The following is a 26,961-nucleotide window of genomic DNA, read 5'->3' on the forward strand; positions in this document are numbered from 1 at the left end:
TATGGGAAATGCACATATACTGCTATTTCCCTTAATTTAGTAGATCATGGAGTGTTAGAATTCTGTCCAAAACCATGACGTCACAAATCTCTTTCCTATGGAGTGTCCAGCAGGGGGCGCAATATATAGAGAAGTCAATGAGTTCTATTGACTTCTATATATAGTGCGCCCCCTGCTGGACACTATTGATTCAATTGATGTGTATGTAAAAATGTAATGTACAGTACGTTTTTGATTGAATACATTTATGGAATACTTTGGGGAGCAAGTGTCTTCCCCAAAGTATTCCATAAATGTATTCAATCAATACATTTGGAGGGCACCGAGCAGGGAGGGAAAGAGCTGCCTATGCATCTAATTGCCTCCCCCCTCCCTGCTCGGTGCTGGACACACATACACAGTACTACTACTACTATCATCTGCTCATACCTGTGCTATGCCCATTACATCCCTGTCACCGGACGCGCTGCTGCTCACACAAGGGCTTCATCATGCCCCCTCCGCTCCCCCTCCTCCTCCTCTCAGCTTCAAACTATCCCGCCGCTGACTTACCATCCGGCCGCCCCTCTCTGCTCGCATGCATGCCGGCCGCGTCAGCCCTCCCCCACCCTGTTTGGAAATCAAACTACTTCCAAATCCAGGTGTTTGTTATTTATGCAACACAGGGCCTCCCGTCAGGTGGACTGGTGTAAAACTTTATAGCCAAGTATGTCTTGTTGCACTTCTTGCTTTTTAATTGGATTTATCACTCAATTAGGTTATGTTCACACATGGCGTTTAATTAGTGTTAATTGTGCAATTTGTGGAATATGTGTGAACATAGCCTTAAGTAAACTATATTCACTTAGTTGCTGTGTGCCTCAAATTGCCCAAATGCAGAAAAAGACTGGAAAAAAATTGAAAAAGCATAAAGACATCTGAAAGTTTATTATTGAAATACAGCGAACATAGCCTAAAGGTGCTTTCCAAAATGACCACAAAAATGCTTCAAAATACTCCTACAACAGCCAAACTAAAAGAGTAGCCCCTGCAAAAGTGACAGAGGCCTATATATTCTTAGGCATTATATACAATCCACTGACTAACTGTAGACAGAAAATAATACAACTTACCTTGGCGTACAAATGTTTGGCTTGTATCTAGTAATATATCACAGCCCTCCACAATCATTCTCTCAATGGACAGGTTTTTTCGGATGTTCTCCGTGTCGCTGACTTCATCGTGCATTACCCTGTATAGCACACAATATAGAGAATGATTTGCCTGTCAATTTATGTATATGGAAGATTAGCACTAAAAAGAATTATACAAATAAGTGAATAATATGCTCATTTGGCTTCCAGATATCTCTTTCCCCTGAGTTTAGGTAGTATATTATATGCAATAAAATCCTAAACTCCCCATAGTGGCATCTGTAGACAGATGGAGTTATATTATTTAATAGTATGTTTAGACCAGTTCCTTCCCAACTTGGAGCTATTCAGCTCTGGGACGCTGCTGGGAATTGTAGTTCTGCCGCAGCTAAAGAGCCACAAGTTGGAGACCACTGGTCTAGACTATAATGACTTGGTTGGACTTCTGTATTAAAGTTACTCTGTACCCACAATCTGAACCCCAAAACCACTTGTACCTTCGGATAGCTGCTTTTAATCCAAGATCTGTCCTGGGGTCCGTTTGGCAGGTGATGCAGTTATTGTCCTAAAAAACAACATTTAAACCTGCAGCCCTGTTACCAACGGGCGTGGCTTAGAATATCTGTGGCCTAATTTTGCACCCCCCCTCCATCTCTCCTCCCCACCCTCTTCATCATTAGGAATGCCACTGAAACATTTTCTTGTGTCTGAACATTGCACAGGTGCCTTAACAATCCAGCCCATGTGCCGGGCTGACACAGGTGGGAAATATGAAACAATCTGCATGGAGCATTCCTAATGATGAAGAGGGTGGGGAGGAGAGACAGAGAGGTTGTGCCAGCCTAATGCATACACAATCTAGGCTACGCACAGGGATGCAAATTTGAAAGTTGTTTTTTAGGACAATAACTGCATCACCTGCCAAACGGCCCCAAGGACAGATATTGGATTAAAAGCAGCTATCCGTAGGTACAAGCAGTTTTTTTTTTTTGGGGGGGGGGTCAGATTGTGCGTACAGAGTCGCTTTAAGCTCATGACCAGAGTTATATCCCATGCTCAGAAAAGTGGCCATTATTTTATATTGGATACACTGTAAATTCAGCATGAAAATGATTTATTGGATTCCAAGTTTTGCTCCCATCATTACCTCAACACCTCTGTGGTGCCATTTATTTATTATTATATTTATAATTTATTTCAACTGGTAGAATGTCACTTGCTATACAGTAAGTAACACCAATGTTCTATACAAACCTTTTCATTTTGAGGGTATCGCAGCGGATTTTAAGGTGCAGATCCACAGAAGATTTGATCTTAATAATTGAACGCAGCATCAAATCTGCGGCGGGTCCTGTACGTGAACGCACTCTAAGGTGTGAATATCTGTGGGCGGGGGGGCCAGACATAGCTAGAATAAAAACTACTGATTTAAAAAAAAACATATTGGCAGTGGAGAAAAAAAAACGGCAAATTTCTTAGGGAGAAAAACAATAAATACAGTGCAGGCAAAGAGTGTATACTTACCTGTCCCTGTGCCTCCACAGGCTCACTGACCACTGTTGGGCTACCGTTTTTCCCGAGTTCTGGTTCTGTCACGACCTGGCATGAAAGGCCTGCTCAGTCAGTGACTGCATCGATGTTCCGTCCCAGTAACTGACTAGCTGAGCGGGCATTCCTAAGCTGGGTTGTGACTTTGCATGAACAGGATCAGTGATGCCACGCTGCGGGGGTACGGGGACAGGTCAGTAAAGATTTTTACATTATTTAACCACACCCCTGTGCTTGCAGCAGATTTTTTGTTTTGCCGGACTTGTCATTTAAAGGCCATATGTACTGGGCACCATGATGGCTCATTGGTTAGCCAGCAATGGGGTCTTGGATAAATTTAGTTTGAGAGCCCAAATGGTAAAAGCGACTGATCAGAGTGATGACAGGCTCTGTACAGTGTAGTATGAATTATTATCATACTACACTGCATTGGTATCAAAACTACAATTCCCATCATGCCTGGACAGCCAAAGGTTTAGCTTTGGCTGTCCAGGCATAATGGGAATTATAGTTAAGCAAGAGCTGAAGGACCACGAATTTGACACCTGTCTATATCTATTACTGTCGTCAGCGGACTTCCCTATGTCTACTTGATCTCTTGTACAGTACACAGCAGTACTAATACTAATGATTTGCAGGAATGGCACTACTAACAAGGCAGGCCTTGGGGCCTTAACTAGGCCCTTAGTTGTCATGACAATGATGCAAACGAGGTGCGGTGGGTAGATCAAGTTATCTCAGATCCCAGCTGCTAAGAGGGTGTAAGTTGTATTTAAGAACTGGCATTTACAGTGTGTGGAGCAGGCTTGGCTCCTAAGCTTTCTCCATATTTCCTTAATACCACCATGATACACCAATATGCCAATCAATGTTAATGGATTGGGAAAGCTATAAAGAGATTGAAATACAGAAGGAATGAACAGGGAGTTTTATTGAGTCATAATTTTCCAAGTGAAATAAAATGCATAATACCCAGATAATACCTGCACATAAAAGACCATGCTGTGGATTTTACTAGTTGCATGGTAGCCATAAAATATGCGACATTATATATTCTATCCAAAACATCAAATGATACAAAACCGCAAACTACAAAGTGTAATCATACATTGCCGCTATAATGACTAGGACTATAAAGCTAAAAAGTTGTTTTTTTTTTACTTTTTTTTTCTATATTGTTCTTTTTATTTTTTCACCTGTCCACACATTAATTTATTCTCAAAATGATGGCCGTATTTTGGTATTATTTTACCATGTGTGAACATAGCCTAAGGGGTATTGCTGTAGTAAAAAGAGGTCAGATACATATATAAGGTGGAAGAACAGATTCCATCGGTTGGGAATATTATATGTATATGTTTTATATAAATGTGCATAGGAAATCAGCCAAATGAGAAAGTCACGGCATATTATACCTTATATTAAATAAAACTGTTCTCATACTGACTAGCAGCATTTTATGCAGTTAACTGTGTCCCTAGACTAAATGCCAGCAGATGGCTCTACTATTTACTGCCAAATTACTAAGGTTACACATAAGCTGTGAAAACTACGTATGTGGGATCTAAAAGTAACGCAACACGAGTTTTGGAAACTGTCCAAATGCTCAACTATCTATTCTTTCATATCATATAAAGATTGATCAAATAAATCGGAATATAGTATGAGATGAAAAAAAGAAACTAACACAGGTAAGGCTCCATTCACATTGTGTTTTGGCAGAGATGAGCAAAACTACAGAAAGTTCTGTTTTGTGATGGATGCAGCCCATCTTCTCCAGCTACGAGGAGTCAAATGCTGAGCATTCATCACTTTGCACAACAGAACTCACTGCAGTTCCGCTCATCTCTAGTTTTTGGGATTGGGATACCAGCAAGAAGGTCTCAAGCGAGATACCCATTCACTTTAATAGACAGAAAGTAGGCTACTAGTGAAACTGTAAAATCATTTTATATGACGTATTGCCTGCAATGATTCCTGACAAAGGTGCAGCAAGGGATTTATTACATCAAAGATAGGCTGTAATGGCTCAGTGTGACAAATACACAACAAAAGGGAAAGCTGCCATTATAATTCATTACGGTACTCTAGTCTCATAGTGATCTCACAGTATTGAAGTCAGAAACTGATGACTGTATTTAGGCTGGAAAAAAAATTTGACTTCAAATCAACTGTGGTCAGAAACAGAATACAGAATGCTTATGTATACCACAGCATACCCACAGTCACGTCTGTTGATTTCAATCAGTCTAGTTCAGTATGGAACTCAAAAGAGCAGATGTCCATCACAAATTCAATAGTTCAAGGATAGGCTGTAATGGTGGCTGCAATGGTCATAACCTGCTATTCCAAAAACTAATAAAAACATATATAGCAACCAGAGAGAATAGGACACCTAGGGAAGCAGATTTTTTGTTTCGGGCAGAAATGTAGACAAGCACTGGGACCCATCACTGTAGATCAAGTAGATCAAGGCTTTCCAGCTGTTGCAAAACTACAAATTCCATTATGTCTGGCTGTCCACACATGGGAATTGTCGTTCTGCAACAGCTGGATGGCCACTGGTCCCCTGTCCCTGCCTTAGATAAAACCAAGTGTATTTTTAAAATAGTGTTGGGTGCCCCCTTATTAAGGATAATATACTGCTGTTCTTGAAGTTACATAGTAAATGAGGTTTCTATTTTACATTAATGTCCCTTTAAGCGTTTTCTTTGAGATAGCATATTATGCAATGCTATCTATATTTGCCTGATGAATGAATTATCCTTGAGCCAGTGCCGCAGCCAATGACACAGGCAAATAATCTTTTAATCTGATCCAGATCAGAACATTGCTTTCTATTCATTTTAAAACACATCACATGACTGACCTACTGTAAGGGACAGGGAGAGTAAAAAAAGGTTTCTACATAAGGAAATATATTACTGGAAATAAGTCCAGAGGAGAGATATCAATAGAAAGTATGATCAGGGCAGGCTCATATGACCAAACATTTAATGGCCAGGGTAGGAAGGGGGTTAAAGACATTGTCTGGGAGCATATATATGGAGATCTATTAACTGTAACATGCTGGAAATAAAGTAAATTAAAGAGATTGTCCAGAAAAAAATGACTTTTCCCCTTGACTTTTGCCACAGGATAGGGAAATAGTAGGAGGTTGTAGGGGTCTGACCTCTGTACCCCCCGCCGATCTCCATATCGATGCAGCCAGCTCTGTTACGATTAGATCAGCAGGTATGGCAAGCAACCCGTGGCTGTATTCATTAATATGGAGCCAGCGGAAAGAGACGAGTACAGCACACTTCCGGCATACTCCGCTCTTTCCATCACTCCATAGAGCCCCGGCACTATTTATAACAGAGCTGGCGGGGCCCCATACAGAGATTGGCGGAGGGGTACAGAGGTCACACCCCACAGCAACCTCCTACTTTTCCCCTATCCTGTGGCTACTTTTCCTGGACAACCTCTTTAATATTAAATATTCTCATTCATTCAAAACCCATTCCAGGGCACTCATTGCTACCAGTACAGGTTCCATTCTAATGGGGTGGCCACATATATTGCATGACCAGTGGATGTGATGGCCAAGTTCACATGCATATATCAGTTTTCTACGTACAGCCATCTCCTGTACCTATTCATTAAAACTGCTGCTATCCTATGTCCTATCTTATGTCCTACAGCAGAGGCCCTCAATTAAGTAGATTGGTTAAGGTATAAGGACAGTTAAGGTTGTCTTTGCCACAGTGTCACTGTTGTTACATAAAAAATTTGGATTGGTCCGGGTCTCAGTGTTCGGATCCTGACCAGTTTTGAGAACGAGCCAGGAGATGCCCACTTTCTATTCTCAGCTCGGTACTCTCCAGTCTCTGTCATGTGATAAGACAGTCTCATAATGATAATCTATGGGGCACATTCTCTCTTTCACAATTGGTCAGGGTCTGAAAACTCAGAACCACACCGATCAAAAATTTTAACATGTCTCTCTGACATGCCAAAAGTTTTTCTGTGACGACAGGTACACTTTAACAGTTTAGGGTCTTAGAAAATCTTCCAACAAATTTGCTAATTCTATAAACCAATATGACTTGCTGATAGCACTGTTGCCTTACCTTGAAAGCTCCTCCAGCTTAGACTGAGCAAACTCTAAACTTTTCCTTTCTACGTGTTCATGAGGTGTATGGGCCAGAAGCTCATGGAGAGTTATAATGTACCGAGGTATCTACAAGAAAAAGGAAGTCTTTCTAGTCAATACTATATCATGGAATTATCCATACAATAAAACATGATCCAATACAAAATTTTATATTTTAGCATATGAGCCATTAAAGTGTTTTGTAATTAACGGGTGTCAGAAAGATATACAGAAACATACATGATACAAGATAGATATATGTTTATCCCAGGCAGGTTTACATTAACTTATTGTATATTTACCAACCACATCTGCTCAAAGTTTGTTTCAAGCACCTACTACTCTTTCAGTAAAATAATATTTTCTCACATTGCTTTGGATCTTTCCCCCAACTCACCTCTCACTGAGTCCTCTTGTTCTTGAATTCAGTTTTTTTTTTAAATTAAAAACACTTCTCTCCTGAACCTTATTTAATCCTTTTTACATATATAAAAGGTTTCAAATCCCCCCCTTTCCCTTATTTCCTTCAGACTAGAGACAAGCGAATGGCTCAACTAAACGAAGTGCTTCATTTCAGCACTGCTCCGCTTGCGGCCACTCCTCCCACGATGCTGGGAAAGGCTGGATACAACCCTGATGTTTCATTCTGCTGCCGTCACTTGTAAATATACAGGCAAGGCATAAAGAGGCCCATTGTCTGCTGCCATCCCTGTTGTCCTCTTCCCACAGATGTAAAGCTGCACACAGTCTGCTGTTATCCCGTTATACCTTACGCGGTGCCTGCTGTGCTGTACTAGTGTGCTGTGGTGAGCTCCCCCTGGTGGCTGGAAGCCGCCATACCGTACGCTCATTCCCTGCAAAGCATGTGATGTGGATTCTTCTTTATGGAAATATAACACATCCACTGAATATAAGACCTAGCACATCTTTGGGAGCAAAAATTTATATAAAACACTGTCTTATTTTTACACCCTCCCCCATTTTTGTAGCATTTTTTATCAATATCTTTTTGTAGGTGAGGTCTTTAGAACTGGACACAGTATTCCAGATGTGGTCTCACTAGAACTCTATACAGCAGGTTCCCAATCTCACTCTTCCTACTGGTTAAACCTTTAGCTATACAGTCCAGCATACGATTAGCTTTCCCTACCACCTAAGTCTTCCAGTATGTATCAGCTGCTGTATATCCTGCAGATAGTAATGTATTCTTTATAGTCTGACACCTCTGTCCATGACAAGAACTGTTTACAACAGAAGTTGTTTCTAATGAGGATTTGTTACTGCTCTGAACAGTTCTTAAAGTGGACAGAGGTGGCAGCAGAAAGCACCGTGTCATACTGAAAAGAAGACACCACTTCCTGCAGGACATGTAGAAGCTAAGTACTGGAAGACTTTTTTTTTTTTTAAATAGAAGTAATTCACAAATATGTATAACTTTCTGGCAACAGTTGGTCTGAAAGGTCTTTTTTTTCCCTCTGAAGTATTCCTTTAAGGCGATTTATGCACACCAATATTAACATTTTTGGTATTAAATTTATTTATTTTCTAGTTAATTCTTATCTATTTCACATAAAATTTCACTTTATTTCTCAAGATCAAGCTGTTTCTTGAGAAGAGCCAATAAAATATAACAGATGTACAGTGCAAAATTTGAACAGAATTCACAACACATGGTAACCGTACTGATCTGTTTTCTGTAAATGTATGTAGAATGTTTACCGATTGCTTTCCTTATATACATAAAAATCAATACATAGATATACCGCCATTAGTAAACATGGCAGGGAATTCTTTTGTAAATTATTTATGTACTTAATGATCTTGAGTGGCCAATCCAACATAGTAGATCAAAGCCTGTGAAGATTATGTAAGGTTAGTCAGTTGTTTCTCCCTAGGAACATTGCCATTAAATGCCAGACAGTCAGATGAAGGGATTGAAGCTGCCCATAACCAATTATTCTTTAATTCCTGGTTGTTCTTTGATAAATGAATCGCAGGTCCTACTCCCAGGATTTTGGTGAGGGTGGAAAAATATATACTAACTACTCGATGTGACCTTGATTTGGTTGAGGAGCCAATGGTACGGCCAACGGTGGTCTACTAGGCATTGGTCCCGCCTAGCCAGAATCCTATCACACACTGAACAGCTGTCCATGGATGGATACCTGGCTTTGATATATCCCTTGTCATATTCTTAGACTCGTAAATTGAGTTGGATATTGACTGAAAGGGCCACTGAATATGGTGGTTTTGGAGGTCTCCTTTCAGGAGCCATCCCTTGACAAGGTCCTTCCCTACCCGGAGGGATATCTGGCTAGGGACTCTTAACTGAGGCTTCACTCACTCTTTTTGCATATTTGTATTTCTCCAAAGTGTCCGAGAAACAGTATTCCAGTATGACAGCACCAGGTCGCATGCTACTGCGATCTGCCTGCGTAGCCTGAACACTACTATGATCTGCAGCATCTTCAGATCTGTTTCCCATTGAGCACATATGGGACATCATTGGGCAGCAACTGCAAAGAGAGCTGCCAGCAATGGATCTTGATGATTTGCATGCCCAGCATGGCGGAACATTCATCAGACAACCTTCAATATCCTCACTGATAGCATGCTAAGGGGTGTGAGCGTATTTCTGTGTGTGGCGCCCATACTCTATACCGAATAAATCACAACGTTTTGAATACATTGTTTCACCCTTTCTATCATTTCCATATTATCATCATATCCATTTCCATTATTATCATGTCTATTTCCATAATTCCACATATCCTCTTTCCTGGTGCTGCTAATTTCAACACTGAAGAATATGGCTGCGCAACAGATCTGTTTTCTACAAGTGTGTAATAGCGCAAAATAACATAAATCTTTGGAAGCAAACTGTACTTCTATATGCCTGAGATTTAACCCAGAATCATGTATTTATATTGAACTTGTAAGAAGAAAAAAAAAAAAAAGATTATTTCAAAATTCCCCTCAAGTAGTATTGCTTATAAAGGAGAACACAGCACTAAGCGGAGACATCATGTGGTCACACACAAAATGCCTACATAATATGTAATCATAAAGACTCCATGTGTTCCTGCACAAACTCATGGCACATAAAGCAAGCATTTTATGTACTGTCCCCCTGTTAAAGCAATAAAAAAACAAAAACAAACTAACATGTATAAGCAAATTCCAGTCATTCCATTCTGTTTCCGGAGTCACCTGTAGATATTGCATGGATATCTGTGCGGCATTGTTCTATAGTACATCACACTTGTGAATTACCAATACCCGGAATCGCATTAGCATCAAAGCAAGGGAGTAATGCTCGGAATTGATATTTGCTCATCCAAGCAGCAAGGCAGTTAATTATGGAATACTTCCATATCTGTGTATCCATGGATTAGAGAAATTCTGTATTGTTTCACACAATGGACCTTATAGCTGCTACAACCATGGAAACATGGGCTTTTTTGTCCGCGGATCAACCAATAATTATCCATGGTCAATCGCCATTGTTTGTCTGTGGGCTATTTATCTGTTCAGCATGACAAATTGCTTAACCAAACAATGCACATGTGGCTTAATATCCGTTCTGAAGGACCTCCAGCTGCAAAATGGCATCAGGAATACGCTAATATCTCTATCATTAATAGCAGTCACATGAAAAATATTGCTTGAGAATGAATTAAAGCTATAAAACGTGAGAGTGTGTGAAGAAATGCATGGATTTGTAGCAGCAATATAGGCTGGTGTTCTACATCCCATTCACTGAATCAGCTATGTCACTGACATTACCTGAAACATTGGATATGTCAGGAAGGTCTCCAGCATCCTCCCCTCGCATGCTGGATTGGCTTCGTATTGCTTGAGGAGTTTGTCAAAGTCGCGGTTTTGCTTACAGTTTGCCAGCACTTGCAGACTGTACTGATGATTCCGTACAAATTCTTGGTAGATGTTCAGCATAGGCAGCAGAATATCAAACAAATCAGCTGGATGAAAGAAAGAAGAATGATCTGAGTAATGGTTTACGTATGTGTACCAGCTGAAAAACTGCTTACCATAACATGAATAGAAACAAACATGGCATTACCTTGAAAATAAACGCGAGAAGAGGTGGGAATCGATTCTCTGTAAAGAATATGGCTTATACCGATTACATACAAGTGTATTACACGCATATTTGCACCTGTTACAGTCCACCTATGGGTTTAAAGGTGTTATCCCAATACTAAATGTTTTCTCTACCCACAGGCAGAATAGAGGTCAGCTGTCTCCCAAGCACACATGCTCGGCCACTACTCCAACTACAAAGTCAGTTTCTTCCAACCTGCTGTTGGTTTCCTAATAACAACATCTCAGTACTTTGCTCCATTCAGCTTTCCCTCAAACCTAACTTTTAACGAAAAAAAAAGAAATAGTGTCAGCAACGTTTTTGTGTCCGTCAAAAAAAAAAATGGATCCGTTTTGATCCGGTTTTTTTATAATGGAAGTCAATGGAAAAACGGATCAAAACGGATGCACACAACCCCATCCGTTTTTGCAATCCGTTTTTCTCAAAAAACTAATGAAAAAAACAGATTGCAAAAACACATTATGAACCCAGCCTTACTGAGGAGAGGCTTCTTTCTGGCCACTCATAAAGCCCAGATTGGAGTGCTGCAGTGATGGTGACCTTCTAGAAGCTTCTCCTATCTGCACACAGGATCTTTAGGGCTCAGCCTGAGTGATCATTGGGTACTTGGTCACTTTTCTTACCAAGGTTTAATTACTAGTACTAATTATTAAGTGTAGTGGCCTGCTAGTTGGTGATCACCTTAAATAAATACAGCGGCTGTGGCCCTGCTCGGGAGCCGCTCATCTCTATCCCCACCGTCACGCCACCCATGCTTACTGCTGTTCCCTTGTGCTTGTGCCAAAGGGGGTGGGGGTGGGGGGTTGGTGTTGGGGGGTGAGCTTGTCGGGTAGGGAGGTTGCTGATGTGAAAGATCTGTGGAGGTGGGTGAGCGGCCGAGATTTTGCGGCAGAAAACCCATTTGTAGCTATAATAAGGCCAATAAAGGCAAAGAAATAACAGACTGATCCCAAAACAAACATGATTTATATGATACCTATAAATGTGACACAATGTGAAGGTGTAAGCAAAAAGCAACACGTTTCGTTATGTGAAGTTATAGCTTCCTTAGAAGCAGCAAACTATTTGGCCATAGCTTCCTTACAAGCAGTTTACTACGTTCTTAGTCCTTGTTTATTTGTAATAAAGGTCAAAATCCATTTTTTCCATCATTTGCGGATGTGCACTTTGTATCATCTGCTGTGTGGTCGCTGTTGGTTTAGAATTTGAAATAAATACAGTAAATGACTGATGGGGGAAAAACTTATGGTAATGTTTTTATTTTAGCACAAAGTTGCAGAATAAAATGTGAAAAAAGTACTTTAAAGACTTTCCAAATGCACTGTAACATAGATTCTAAATAGATAAATGTGGAACCAGACAGAGAGATAAATGTAGGTTTCCGTATTACCAACAGAACACTAAACCCATTTTATCTCCCTTCGCCTTGCAGTTAAATGCAATTTATTGTTTCATGTATCTAACATTTGTTATTAAAGAATTCCGCCTATTCCGACAGAACATGATAGTACTGATAAGTAATATGGGAGTGTGGCTGCTATTTTTTTCCTACGCATTTCAAATGCAGAGATAACTGTGCCAGTGTAGGGAGGTAGGGGCTGTTTGCTGCTTTCATATGTGAACTGTCACCCTAAGGAGCAGATAGATGCCACATGCAGCTGCACTAAGAACTGGTTGGGTAAAGGACTTGACACCACCTAACAATGCTTACAATTACTTCCTAATATCTGCTTGATGATACAGTTCTTATTTGTGCTGTCCCAGTACCGCAAACTGTTCCGTTGTCCACTGCTGCGATAATATGGTGTACATTGTTCATGACATGCTGCAGCCAATGACTTGCCTCAGTGGTCATACGTTGGACATATGTGACATCACCACAACACTTCTGGAGGGGGACACAGGATCAGCAGGGGCACCACTGCCAGCACTTTTAGGAATAAGTAAACTGTTAAAAAACAGGAGTATTTTCCCCAGGGACCCACTGCTGTGACCACTCCATTGCAGATTACAGGTAACTGGTCATACCTTTTATGCTGCCCCAACCACAAGTCCTCAGGGCCTTCCCCATCGGTCTTGAGAATTAGGTCTCTATTTACATCCACACAGGATGAGATCTATCAATCAAGGCCGGTGAGGAAGGTAGAAGCTGCTCAGGACCACCCCAACAGCTTGAGATTTTGGCAGCATGAAAGTGATGACAAGTTCCCTTTAAATCCATATTCCCATGTGGAGGTAAGTTTGCTGCAGCCATTGCCTTTAATGAGTTGTAAGGATTTTTTTTAAACGTTTCAGAATGGTGTTATACTCAGGCCACATTCACACAACGTGACTTTTATTAAACAAGGTTATTTACTCAGAGCGGCCAATCGCATTGAACTCTATGTAATCCTATTCGGAGTGTATACACTATGGCCAGGATTCCATGTGGCCGCACAAAAAAACTGACGTGTCAATTTTGTGCAGCTGCTAATCTTTGAATAGCGGCCACATGAAATAGACATTGCAGACAATGTAAAGTGCGGCTCTGTCTGCACTTTACATTGTGTACAATGGTTAATTAGAATGCAGGCACACCTGAATGTGCCTGCATTCCAAGTCAAAAGAAGTGAAGTTCATCCAACCACTACTGCAGTACCAGCCAGGCTTAACTTCACAGACAGCAGCCATTCTATGACACAGCCGTGTCGCAGAGCGGCCTCTGTCTTACATAGTAAGAACCCAGCTTTTTCTATTGATCCTCCTCTCCTCTTTTTAGTCAAATGCTTCCCAGGTTCTGCAATCATTTTTACTTCCTGGTATCCCTTAACACAGAAACTGGATACTACTGTTTCTGCCAGTGACTAGTACCAGAGGCTACCTGTCCATGTCAAGTTGGAGCAGGGGTACAGAGACAATTATAAATTAGGAAGAGGTAAAACGGGGGGTGGAGGGATCATCAAGATATTATAACTTCTATTTTTATTTTTTTTTATTATTTTTTTTTACACCATTCTGAGCCATTTTTAAGTTGCTGGACAACCCCTGTAAACCCACTTTGATGCTATCTCATTTTCACCTTCCTTGTGTCAACTGGTGGAAACCATGGTAGAATCCAATATAAATCCTCAAGATTCTGGGTATGCCATGGATTAAAAAATTCACCGCAAGCTTCAAAATCAGTGCTGAGATTTTCTGCAGAATTGTAAGGGATTTGTAAAAAGAAAAAAACAGGACAGGAGCTGTGATGTGCAGGGGAAAAGTCAGAGTGGTCTCTGTCCCTTTGTTCTGAGGTCGGACATGCACAACACAAAGCATCATGTACATAGAAGGAATAAATCCTGCAGTCTAACAAATGAGTAAATCAGACCATGAATAGGAATCTCCTGTAAGAGAATCACACCTTAGAGATGAAAGCATAGTATTAAGTAGAACGCACACTTAAGGGATTTGTATTCCAGAAATCTTTATGTCATGGAAGCAACAGATCTTATTAATGAAGTAGACAAAACATGTGGAAATCGATACTTCACTGAGAACAATAATGAGGATTTGCATCCAGGAGGGATTTGCATAAAAGTAGTACTTGTTGTAATTGTAAATGGAAATGAGCTCCATATAGGTAAGCACCTGCTGTCCTGCATGTGACACCACACCACTGCATTAAGGCTAGGGCTATGCTTTCTGTAGTGCTAAAGGTATAAAGAAATACTTCATGCTGTAAGCAAGCTCATGTACTGCAGCCATCCAAAATCAGTAGCACTACAAAAAGTCTCAGTACACACAGGTTCATATATATATATACTGTGTGTGTGTGTGTATATATATATATATATATATATATATATATATATATATATATATATATATATAAATATATATATATATATATGGAGCTCCATTCTCTCGGTTGCAGAATCCATTCAAATTACTGGACAAAAACAATTAGCAAACACTATTTTTTGTCCAGATAAAATCTAGTAAAATAATGTACACCAGCCACAAACTCAAGAGAGTCCATTGGGCTCCATTGGTGTCCATCGTGCAATGGACCTTTTGGCTCCAATTGGCAGAGATTAACAGAATTTTCAATAAAACAGTGCATCAGATGCAGATGTGAACACAGCCTAAACAATGCATAAAGGCTTTGGTTTTACAGTGTAATGTACCTGGGCACAGCAACACAATCCAGTGTTATGAATAGAGATGAGCGAACCTCGAACATGCTCGAGATCATCCGAACACAAACTTTCGGCATTTGATTAGTGGTGGCTGCTGGATAAAGCCCTAAGGCTATGTGGAAAACATGGATATAGTCATTGGCTGTATCCATTTTTTCCAGACAACCTTAGAGCTTTATCCAAGTTCAGCAGCCCCCGCTAATCAAATACCGAACGTTCGGGTTCGGATCGTCTCGAACCCGAACCCGGTTCGCTCATCTCTAGTTATGAATAGTCATTCATAACTGTGCACAGCGGTGAATGTTCAGATATCCCAGCTTAGTTACGCTTAGTATATTGAACTGTGTCTGGATGTTACAAGTCACTTGTATGTACAGTCACATGACACTAATGCTGCTTTATTGAAAAGTATGTTCTTTCCAAGTAAAAACCAATTCCTGCAAGGCTGTCTAACCATCTTTCCCCATAGGGGAGTAACTCCTTAGTTAGTTCTGGCCTGACCAAGGGAGCGAGAATACAAATTCAGGTCTCCATCAGCTTGCTAGGCCTCAAATTAAGCCTTGGGTTTGTTCCAATTCCCTGGAACCTGCTAAAGCAAGTAACTAAAAAAGTAACTAAAAACTTGCACGTTGCAGCACTACCCAACATCATGTTCCAGTTACCACCTTCGCTTCAGGACAGATCAAGGCCATGTAAAAGGTGATCACCGCCACGTGTGAAGTTTACGAAGTTTGTCTTCGGTTCATGCTGAGAGGAGAACTCTACTTTAAGCGATGGTTCCTAGTCCAGAAAGGCATAATTGGGTAGCCAAGAGATGTACAAGTTTTCCAGGACTCTCTGGTTGCACTTATCTCTTTAAGGGCTAAAAGCAAATTTATCAGCATCAATGCTGAATCAAGGTTTTTACATTCACCACTATGCTGATTCAAACTGTGCCGATCTTTCAGAGATCTGTTCCCAAGACATTACCTTTTCCGGTGTATGCAAATTGTCAAGTCTGGTGCACTAGAGACGGGCCAGCACCTCCAGTGCACCATCTCCTCCTATTGCTGTGGCACCATTCATGAATGGTAATGAGGTGTGACACCGATGGGAGGAGATATCGGTGCACTGGGCCAACCTCCAGTGCATCAGACCTGCTAATGAACATATACAGAAAAACTGACATATATCTGACTTTTCTTAACACCTTTGCTGATCTCAACATTAAGTCAGGTTTAGTGCTGACACAAATGTTTTATTCCTGCATGTGCTCCTCTGGGTGTCGTACAGCAATGTAACTATGAGTAAAGTCTACTTCAGCACACTACTCTGTAGTTTGACAAAATTTGTGGGAGTCCTCCATAGCAGTCTAGCCTGATTGGACTGTATACATAGCCACTTATTTACTGCTAGCAATACTTAAAGAGGTTGTGTGAGCAGAAAAACATGGTAGTTTTCATCCCACTGAAGTGAATGGAGCTGAACCTTACCTTCAAGAGGGAGACGGGGAAATGTCGCAAGCATCGCATGCAGGCAAAAACATGCAATGTCCAATAGCTGTCCAATGATGCTGCAACATCAGGTGACTATTGGGCATCGCATGCCTGCATGGTTTTGCTCAAATACAATGCTTGTGACATGCACCCACCTTCCGAAAAGCCAAAGGGAAGAAGAGGACCTTAGGTAAGGGTAGGGTAAACTCTTGGCAGCCAATGGTAATGGTAGCTATATTGGTAGTCTCCAGATATACGAAAGAAATCGCTGGAAAGACTTTACATATAATAACCGCTATTTCTATTTAGAACAAATGCTATGCACCACTGAAGAACGTGAAGTCGGAAAAATAGCTTCGCCTTAGGAAAACAAGAGAGCTGCAATTATACAATTAATAGTTGCAAGTGTCTTGGGGAAATGGGATGGAGTCTCATCAGAAAGCATCAAACTGCTACTCGAGGAATTAATTTCCTTAAACTCGTCATCTTCAGCAACAGATTGGTCATTAAGGGAAGAATTGGTAATATATAATTTAGTGATAAAAGTAAGGCAATCACAGCGATCCAAGACATGCCTCAAGACCAAGCGAGAATCTTAAGAAACCATACACATGTCCCAGATATCTACACAGTAGCCATTCAACTTGGCGGCTCTCATTCATATATTATTAACAGGATTACAAGACAGATCCACGTACCTAAAATTAAAGTAGGCCAATTAGTAATCCTTGCTTTCAGTCCCTGGTGAAAGATTTCATGGAGAAACATGATGGTTTCACTGCGGGAGACAAAAGAAAGGAATATATATGACACAATTTCTATATACATCTACAGCCATTACATCAAATGCTACCGGTAAACAGCAGTCTAGTATTTCCATTAATTTCCTGTTTCTTGTTATTAGATGGATAAATAGTCCTGGAATTCTCACGAAGAAATAATGAGCGATAAAACCTGTAAATAATTCATCAATAAAAAATGAAGACGGGAACTGAAATTCCGGGTCATCAGCTGGAAAGGTCAGGATTAATCAGCCCCCACGCAATAAATAAGGCACAGCTGGTGACTTTTATTATATGATTGGGAGATTAACAATGATTCCTGCCTACAGAGCACATGCCAATGTATAGCAGTGCATTACAGACAATGCAGATTAAAGACCCGTTCACACCAGAATTATGTATTTTTTCCATCCTGAAAACAATAAAAAAAAAAAGTTTATAAAATGTATACACAGTGCTCTGATGTTTCATTGTGCTAGGGTTTATTTGTAAGAGAGCAGAAAAACAAACTATAACTCCTTCCCATTAAATCAAGGACAATGCTTTATATAACATTTTGACTTTGACTGTTCACTTATGATATAGTGTGAGGCCCCAGAGTTCCACTAAAATTCGACCTTTTGCTTTTACACTGTACTACTTGCAAACGTATGCACCCATATTACAGTGGCCTGTCCTTGCCTGGCCAATCTGGAACTGACAACCAGGGCCGTATTTACCACTAGGCACCCGTAGTCCGGTGCCTAGGGCAGCACCTTGCAGGGGGGCAGCAGAAGGGAGCAGGGGGAAGAAAACAACTTTTTTTTTGTCTCTCACATCCCTTTTAGTAAATCTGGTGTCTTTTCGAAGGTGGCGGGGTGGGGGCGGGGGGTTATGGTGGTATTGGTCTGGTATGCTGGTGTCATCCAGTTACAGTAGCTGGAGCTATTACCTACCAGTCCTGTGATGAGAATTCCTTATGACAATATGCAGATTGCTCTAATCATTGATTACCAGGATTTTTAGCAATACGCTATAGGCGATACGCCCAAGAAAATCATGATGCTAATTGGTGAGTGAAGATGGGGCGTCTTCAGGCTCAGTGCCTAGGGCAGCAGCAGCTGGTAATACAGCCCTACTGACATATTAGATGTTAGAAATGCACTCACATTAGACTTATGTGAAATAAGCGACTCTGTACCCACAATCTGACCCCCCCCCCCAAACCACTTGTACCTTCGGATAGCTGCTTTTAATCCAAGATCTGTCCTGATGTCCGTTCGGCAGGTGATGCAGTTATTGACCTAAAAAACGACGTTTAAACTTGCAGCCCGTGCCAAACGGGAGTATCTGTGCCCTAAATTTGCACCACCCCTCCGTCCCTCCTCCCCACCCTCTTCATCATAAGGAATGCCACTGGAACATTTTCTCCATGCTGAACACTGCACAGCTGCTTAATGATCCAGCCCATGTGCTCGGCTGACATAGGTGGGGAATAGGAGGCAATCTGCCTGGAGCATTTCTAATAATGAAGAGGGTGAGGAGAAGGGACAGAGGGGTGGTGCAAAGTTAGGGCACAGATACTCCCGTTTGGAACGGGCCGCAAGTTTAAAAGTTGTTTTTTAGGACAATAACTGCATTACCTGCCGAATTGACCCCAGGACAGATCTTGAAATAAAAGTAGCTATCTGACGGTACAAGCAGTTTGGGGGGGGTCAGATTGTGAATAGAGTCGCTTTAAGGGTTCACACATACCGGATTCGCAGCAGATTTAACGCTGCAAGTTTTTAGCAAAATCCTGGTGTGAAGGTCTATGGGGTTACATATCTGCAGCGGAATTTTCATTCCACTCCGTATATGTAACCCGGCCCATTTAACCCCAGCCCGGAGTATACATTACCTGCTTGGCGCCGCAGTTGTCTGTGAGGCTCCCGACTCCCATTGGTCCCCATCAGCCAGTCAGTGCTGCTGTGCTCTGATTGGCTAATGGGGAGCGAGGGGAGTCGGGAGCCTCACACACAGCCACGACGCAGAGCAGGTAATGTATGCTCTGGGCCGGGGGCTGCAGGCGGCGGGGGTTAAAGGGGCGGGGTCACATACTGGCAGCGGAATGAAAATTCTGCTGCAAGTATGTGACCCATTCAACTTCACACTACCAGGGTCCAATGCGGATTTTGCTTCAAAATCGCAGCGTGAAATCCACTTTGGATCCGGTACGTGTGAAGATACCTTAAAGGGGTATTCCGCAGGGGGAAAAAGGTTTTAAATCAACTGATTTCAAAAAGTTATAAAAAACACATTTCCAGTACTTAATCAGCTGCTGTATGTCCTGCAGGAAGGGGTGTATTCTTTCCAATCTAACACAGTGCTCTCTGCTGCCACCTCTGCCCATAACAGGAACTGTCCAGAGCAGTAGCAAATCCCCAAAGAAAACCTTTCCTCCTCTGGACAGTTCCTGTCACGAACAGGGGTGGCAGCAGAGAGCACTGTGTCAGACTGCGAAGAATACACTTCTTGTTCATGGACAGTGTTCATTCCGGGGGAACATCTCCCCTCTATTCTCTTGATAGGTGGGGATACAAGCGGACAAACCCCTACTGATTGGCTTGTTAAATAAACCGATTTACAAAAATGTTCTTTAGTTTCACTGATCAATATTCTTCCATTCCAACCCCCACAGCTATTATGATGTTTGCCTCTTCTAGAAGCACAAGGCTATATAATTACAAACAAGTAGCCGATTGTTAGCAGCCGTACATGGGATTAATGATGCCGTCTCAGAGCTCGGAGCTTCTAGACACTTGCTCTTTGCTAGTGATGTCTTTCCCTCTGTTTATCACTTTAGTAGCATTGGCTGTTCTACATCAGGGGGATAATCAATAGCGGTCATGAGGCTACAGCAAATGTCTCATCAACACCACAAGGAAATTCTACAACAAATCCCGAATAGCAAACCCGACATTGGGCAGAAGAGTTAGAACATCTGATGAGAAAATCAATGATATGGAACATACTGACATATTATAGAACTGAACACTGTCAACAGGGCCGGATATTAGCTCTCAGGGAATGGGAACGTAACCTTTATAATTGTCTTTCTAATTTCCAGATCTACTGGTACTACAGTAAACAAGCACATCTGATATTTGGTCAGAGGCCGAATAGGTAGCAATACACAGGTCCTGACATCTAAAGCAAGGGAAACATCTACTTGGGCTTACAACGAATAATCAGCTATTAGCATAGAGATAACATAAAGCAGCTTTATCAGGCTTCCTATATGAGGGAAATACAGTATTTCCCAGCGTATAAGACTATTTTTTAACCCAGGAAAATCTTCTTAAAAGTCAGGGGTCATCTTATACGCCGGGTGTCATCTTATAGGGCGAGTGCTGAAAAACTTTGAAACCGAAGTGGAGAATTTGCGGTCCCTGCATTCACACCATATGCTGTGACCGTATGAAGGGTAGAGCAAGCTGCAAGCGTCCGGGGTATGGAAAAAAAAGAGATACAGTAGAGTGGCGCTGTGCCCAGAAAAACACACCTCTATCACCCTTCTGGTCCACCCTTGTATCCTACCGGTATTACTGTACCTCCTTTGCTGCCTCTCAGATCTCGCTGTTGTCTGATGTCTCTTTATTAATTTGGGTGTGTTGGAAGAGGGGTATATTTTAGCTGGAAAAGTTAGGGGTCGTCTTATATGCCTTGTCTTCTTATATGCCGGAACACAGGTCCTTGGTTTTTTAGAATGCCTATAAGATGGTATGAGGAGATGGATGAATAAGGAGCTAGGCAGTGTGTCTGCAATGGATGTCTTAAGGCGGCATGCACATGTCCATGACCACAGACTGCACTATTGAACTCTCAGCATCATAATTTATTATGATTTCAATGGTTCGGAAACAGTTAAAGCTTCGTGCTCCTGTATTGACACAGCCATAGAAGTTCAGCACCACGGAACTTTAGCTGTTTTAGAGCTCCCAAAATCATAATAAATTATAATGCCGTTCCATCAGAGTTCAAAAGTGCAGTCCATGATATACAGTTTGTTGGCAGACTGTATATTACAAACGTGTGCATGCCACCTTAACTGTAGGGAACAGTACTCTACAGCAGTGCTTCTCAAACTCTGAGGTGGGCCTCACCAGTGAGGCGCCCCCTAGTTGTTGGTGAGGCCCAGCTAGGGAGCTAGTTTTCACAAAAGTAACTATGATCCGCACAGTCCTTTTGCTGTTTGCCTTGGACTGTTGGGTGAGGCTCCAGTAGAAAAAGTTTGAGAAGCACTGATCTAAAGGCTGGATATAATTGCTGAGTGGAGAAATTAGATAAAAAAAATAAGATGTGTACACTTGTAAAGGGTTATAACATTTCCAGAACAGGACATCTTATGACTCATGTAGTTGCAACTGTGTCTCTGTGGTAAAATAGCTTTTACAGACCCTCACTAAATACTGGGCACTGCATTTTTTGACCTAGAGACCCACATGAGCCCTTATTTTTGCGAAACAAATTGTACTTTGTAATGACAGGCATTATTTTTCCATAACATATGCTGCAAAACTGGAAAAAAAACATTTGCGCTGTCAAATTGAAAAAAAAAAGGAATTTGCTTTGATTTCGGGGAGTTTTGCATTTACGCCGTTAACCCTATGGTAAAACTGACTTGTTATATATGTTCCTCAAGTCGTTACGATTACAACGATATATAACATGTATAACTTTTATTGTATCTGATGGCTTGTAAAAAATTCAAACCATTGTTAACAAATATATGTTCCTTAAAATCACACTATTCCCAGGTTTACAGCACTTTTATCCTTTGGTCTATGGGGCTGTGTAAGGTGTCATTTTTTGCACCATGATGTGTTCTTTCTATCTGTACCTTGATTGCGCATATGAGACTTTTTGATCACTTTTTATTAAATTTTTTCTGTATTTGATGCGACCAAAAATGCGCAATTTTGCACTTTGGAATTTTTTTGCGCTGACGCCGTTTACCGTACGAGATCAGGAATGTGATTAATTAATATTTTGGGCAATTACGCGCGCGGCGATACCAAATATGTTTATTTATTTGTTTATTTATATTTGTAAAATGGGAAAAGGGGGGTGATTTGGACTTTTAATGGGGGAGGGGATTTTTTATTAATAAAAAACATTTTTACTTTATTTTTACTTTAACTAGAAGTCCCCCTGGGGGACTTGTATATAAACAGCACTGAACTCTCATAGAGATCAATGCTGTGTATATACACAGCAAAGATCCATTAGATCGGTCATAGATTGCTATGGCCTGCTGCAGGCCATAGCAATCTATTGCCGAGCCGGGATCAGCGTCATTCTGACGCTGAGGCCCGGCACGGGCAGAAGAACGGATCTCCCCCCCGCGATGCGATCCGTCACACTAGACACCAGGGACAGGGAGAGCACAGCATCTAAGTGCAGCTGTCAGGTTTGACAGCTGCATTTAGAGGCTTAATTTGCCGGCGCGGCAACGGGACCCCCGCAAGCTAATAGAGGCACGTCAGCCGGGATCAGCGCCGTTCAGAGGGGGGTGCCGGCGAGACCCCGCTCTGAACACCCCCCACGGCACCATGACGTATCAGATACGTCATGGGTCGCTAAGGGGTTAAATCAGTTATCTGACCACTGGGACCCCCTTCGATTCTAGAAGAGTAGTGCTGAGAGTAGTTGCTGAACTGTTTTGGTTCGGCAACATTCTCTGAATACTAATACTTGGCATTTGACTCCTGGCATCTGGAGAAGTTAGGTGCATCCCTAGAGAGTCCTGGAAAACATGGATACAGCCATGGGCATCCAACTTCTCCAGACGATGGGAGTCAAATGCCGAACATTTCTGTTCAGAGAATGTTGCTGAAACCAAACAGTTCATCTCAACACTACTTTTCAAGCAATTGGTGGGGTCCCAGTGGTCCCCCCTCACTGATCACCATATTACCCCCTCTCCTGTGAATAGGAAATGACATGCCTAGATGGGAATCCGCCTTTAAGGAACAATTTTACATGGTGGGGATATTTAGGGGCATAGGTAGGATCCATGGGGCCCCAAAGCAAAAAAACTTATGGGACCCGAAGAATCCTGTACAGGTCCCACATACTCACCTGGCCCCGCACAGTCCCATGGAGTTCCTTAGTTGGGAGAAAGAATTCCAGGGAACTGTGCAGGCCAGGTGAGTAGGTGTGTGTGTGTGGGGGGGGGGGGGGGACTATTGTGGCTGGAGGTGCACTACTGAAGAACAGGAGCAGGTGAGGTTTCAGTCACTGGAGCCAAACTTTAACCAAAATTTAGATAAAAGGCGAATAAAAGAAATTCCAGAGGCACTGCCATGAGATAGAAAAAAATGATGCCTTGTTTGAAGCCAAAAAGTTGAAAACCTAATATTCAAATGGTTTGATCTACACCTATCTTGCCATCCATCATGAATATAAATGTATTACTGATTTAAAAAAATAAATAAATTACTTCTGGCTATAGCTGGGAGAATGGATTTAAACATTCTTTGGCCAAAACTGTTTAACCTAGCTTTGGTTGGACGTCCATTATTCCGAATTCTCACTGTGTTTTACCATTCCTGAGAACTAATGGAAGGATGTGTTGCTGAGCAAGGCTTCCAGAGTTCTGAGCGGGATTCCACAAATCTGTGCAGCCCTGCTGTCTGCATTGTATTATACTCATGTGGGCCTAAATATAGGAATACTTTGCTATTTACTCTTGAATCTCTTAAACATTTTCTTAAGTAGTATTGATTTTCATACATTGAGGAAGGAGGATTATGTTTAATTAACTCTAAATACTGTTGACTCAACTTTAAAGATATCCATTCCCTTTCCATGAAGAATAAGCCCGAGTACTTTCCTAAATAAATGCTTATCCATGTTTCCATCACCAACCTGCGGGAATCGCTATACATCATGAGATTAGAAACTGAGACCTCGGGAATCTCCAAGTATACAGACCTTTGGATCCATTGTGATAAGACTTTTTTATATATTGAATAACTTCCCAAATCTGTACCGTTTAGGGCATCCCCATATTAAGTGGTTCTATTGTGCTTTTTTTCCATGTCACCAAAGCATCACTAGGATTTGGAGAAACTTTTAACAAGTTATTAGACATATCAGAAGAGTCCTTGGCTAGGGCAGCATGGTGGCAACATCTGCAAAGAGTTTGTATGTTCTCTCTGTGTTTACGTGGGTTTCCTCCGGGTATTCCGGTTTCCTCCCACACCCAAAAACATACAGATACAGATTTAGATTGTGAGCCCTATTGGGGACAGGGAGCAATAATTGGCAAAAACTATGTGAAGTGCTGCGGAATCTGTGTGCGCTATACAAATAAAAGCATTATTATTATTGGCACCCTTAAGATTGGAGACCTTCTGGCATGCATCTACCTTTTAACTTATGGAATATTGGACCTTCAGAACATGGTAGGTCATCAAACATGTCAACAGTTACAAATCTCACTCCTGAGACCTGCTACGATCCCATGATACAGCCAGAGAGTAGTGCGTGGAAGCTGCTTCACTCATCTGCCAACACAACATTCTACTTTTAACACCTATATTTTTCCACCCCGAAAGAATAATGAAAACAACATACAAAAAAATACATAATAAATTTCCATTTTTATTAAAACAAAAATCCAATAGTTAAAAACACCCATTAAAATACAGTTAGGGGGGACTAGGTACCAGTATATTCAGGGCAGGTAAGAAAAATTACATAAATAATAGAGCTGAATAAGTAACTATTCAATAAATGTAGTTTGACAGTATCAAATCTAGACAGCTGGCACTATCATACAGCTCTTAAACCAGATATGGTGGTGACACATTTCATAGATGGGGTCTGTGGGAAAATTAAGAATTACAATATAACACAGATTCTGATGTCTGCTGTTTGTGCCTCACAGCCTATAACCAAATCAGGACCCACCTTAATGCTCTAAAATTGAGGTTAAAATAAAATAATAAGCAATTAAGGGGTTATTTTGAAATTTGTAGGTGTATTGAATACAACATTCTACTTGTTCACTCTATTGACTGTAATGAAGCCAATGACAGCATGGTGGCTCAGTGGTTCTAACTGTTCTCTTAGAGCACTGAGAACCTGAGTTCACATCCCACCAAGTTCCAGAGATTTTAGTTCTTAATCCCATCAAGAATAGTTATTGTCACTATATGTTTTTGTATACATTCTTTGACAGAATTGTTCCATGTCACCATGGTTTGTACTTTCTTATTGTACTGTATGACAAGATAATGCTGATGTTACCATTGCAATAAGAATGCAAATTGCAAAGTTATCTAATAAAAAAAAAAGTATAGTATAAGTATAGTTACTGTCTTTGTAGTGTTTGTAACGTCTAGTAGGGGTAATTTAATTCAGGAAAATGGCTGGATAAATGTCTAATAGGGCACGTTTGCACCTCTAGAACACTTGTATTTCAGGAGAAAGGGGGTTCCTGAGCTGTTGCTGATGTTGCTTGCTGCTCAAGGCCACTTCTCCACTATACCTGTTCAAGCTAATTACCTGGAATATGTCATATGTTCTTGAGATGGGTTGTAACAACATTTAGGCAGAAGGTGTGTGTGTGTGACTGCCAAGGTATCAGCTCATTGTGAAATTTTGGGAGGAGGTCAGGGATGCTAAAATCCAACAATCTCGACAGCTAGGTTCTTGAACTCCAGAAAGAAGAGTGTGACCTCCTCCCAGGAGCTGATGGGCTGAATTAATTGTTCCACTAGGTACATCCTTTTTGTTTTTTACTTTAACGGACCAATGCAGGGATGCCGATGCCGGTGCAGTTTTTTTAAACTGCTACCCAGTTCCTATGCACTGCGCTGGTCTATTACCAAGCACCGGCCAGGCATGAAGCACTGGAAGCGGGCCCACCGGGCCAAAGTATGACAATCTCCCCTCCATGCGGTGACACGGCTCCATTTAGGGCAGAAGGATTTGTCACACTGAGGGGCCAGTGGGCCCACCTCCAGTGCTTCATGCCTGGCCGGTGCTCGGTAATAGACTGGTCAGTTCATGTTTAAAAAAAAAAAAAGCGATGTACCTAGTGGTACATTCACTTTAAATTAAAGGGGTTATCCAGCACTACAAAAAAATGGCCACTTTTCCCCTACTGTTGTCTCCAATTCAGGTGCGGTTTGCAATTAAACTCCATTTACTTCAATAGAAATGAGTTTCAAAACCTCACCCAAACAGGAGACAACAGTAGTAGTAGACTACATGTTTTTGTAGCGCTGGATAACCCCTTTAAGTAACATAGTTACTTCTATAGAACCTTTGATCTTAAAATGTCACTGTCGTTAAAATTTTTATTGCAGAAATCAATAGTACAGGCGATTTTAAAAAACTTTGTAATTGGGTTTATTAGCCGAAAAATAAATTTTTATCATGAAAAAGCAGTTTGAAGCTCTCCCCCCTGTCTTTATGGTTTTCCTATGGAGAGAGAAAGTAAAAGCAGCAAAACAGGACAACAAAGAGTTAATTTACATTCACATCAGGGGCTCTCTCCTCTGACAGTCACCTCTGACTTCTCTGACCACTAATTAGGGCTCTGAATAGCTCCCCCACTGTGCAATCCTTTG

General features: G+C 41.3%; 1 protein-coding gene across 4 annotated transcripts in view; it reads right to left on the reverse strand.

Annotated features, from left to right (window-relative positions):
* Nucleotides 1-26,961, reverse strand: part of RASGRF2 (Ras protein specific guanine nucleotide releasing factor 2) — a 164,076-nt gene that overhangs the window by 52,662 nt on the left and 84,453 nt on the right. For all 4 annotated transcript variants that reach the window (XM_069962840.1, XM_069962841.1, XM_069962839.1 and 1 more), the window contains exons 6-9: nt 17,273-17,352; nt 10,603-10,796; nt 6,794-6,903; nt 1,113-1,231 (exon numbers count right to left, since the gene is read on the reverse strand). In XM_069962840.1, the coding sequence (XP_069818941.1) occupies nt 1,113-1,231; nt 6,794-6,903; nt 10,603-10,796; nt 17,273-17,352 (503 nt within the window). The remainder of the gene's footprint in view (nt 1-1,112; nt 1,232-6,793; nt 6,904-10,602; nt 10,797-17,272; nt 17,353-26,961) is intronic.

This window comes from Dendropsophus ebraccatus, chromosome 3 (genome assembly GCF_027789765.1).
Source record: "Dendropsophus ebraccatus isolate aDenEbr1 chromosome 3, aDenEbr1.pat, whole genome shotgun sequence".
In the NCBI taxonomy this organism is placed as follows: Eukaryota; Metazoa; Chordata; class Amphibia; order Anura; family Hylidae; genus Dendropsophus; species Dendropsophus ebraccatus.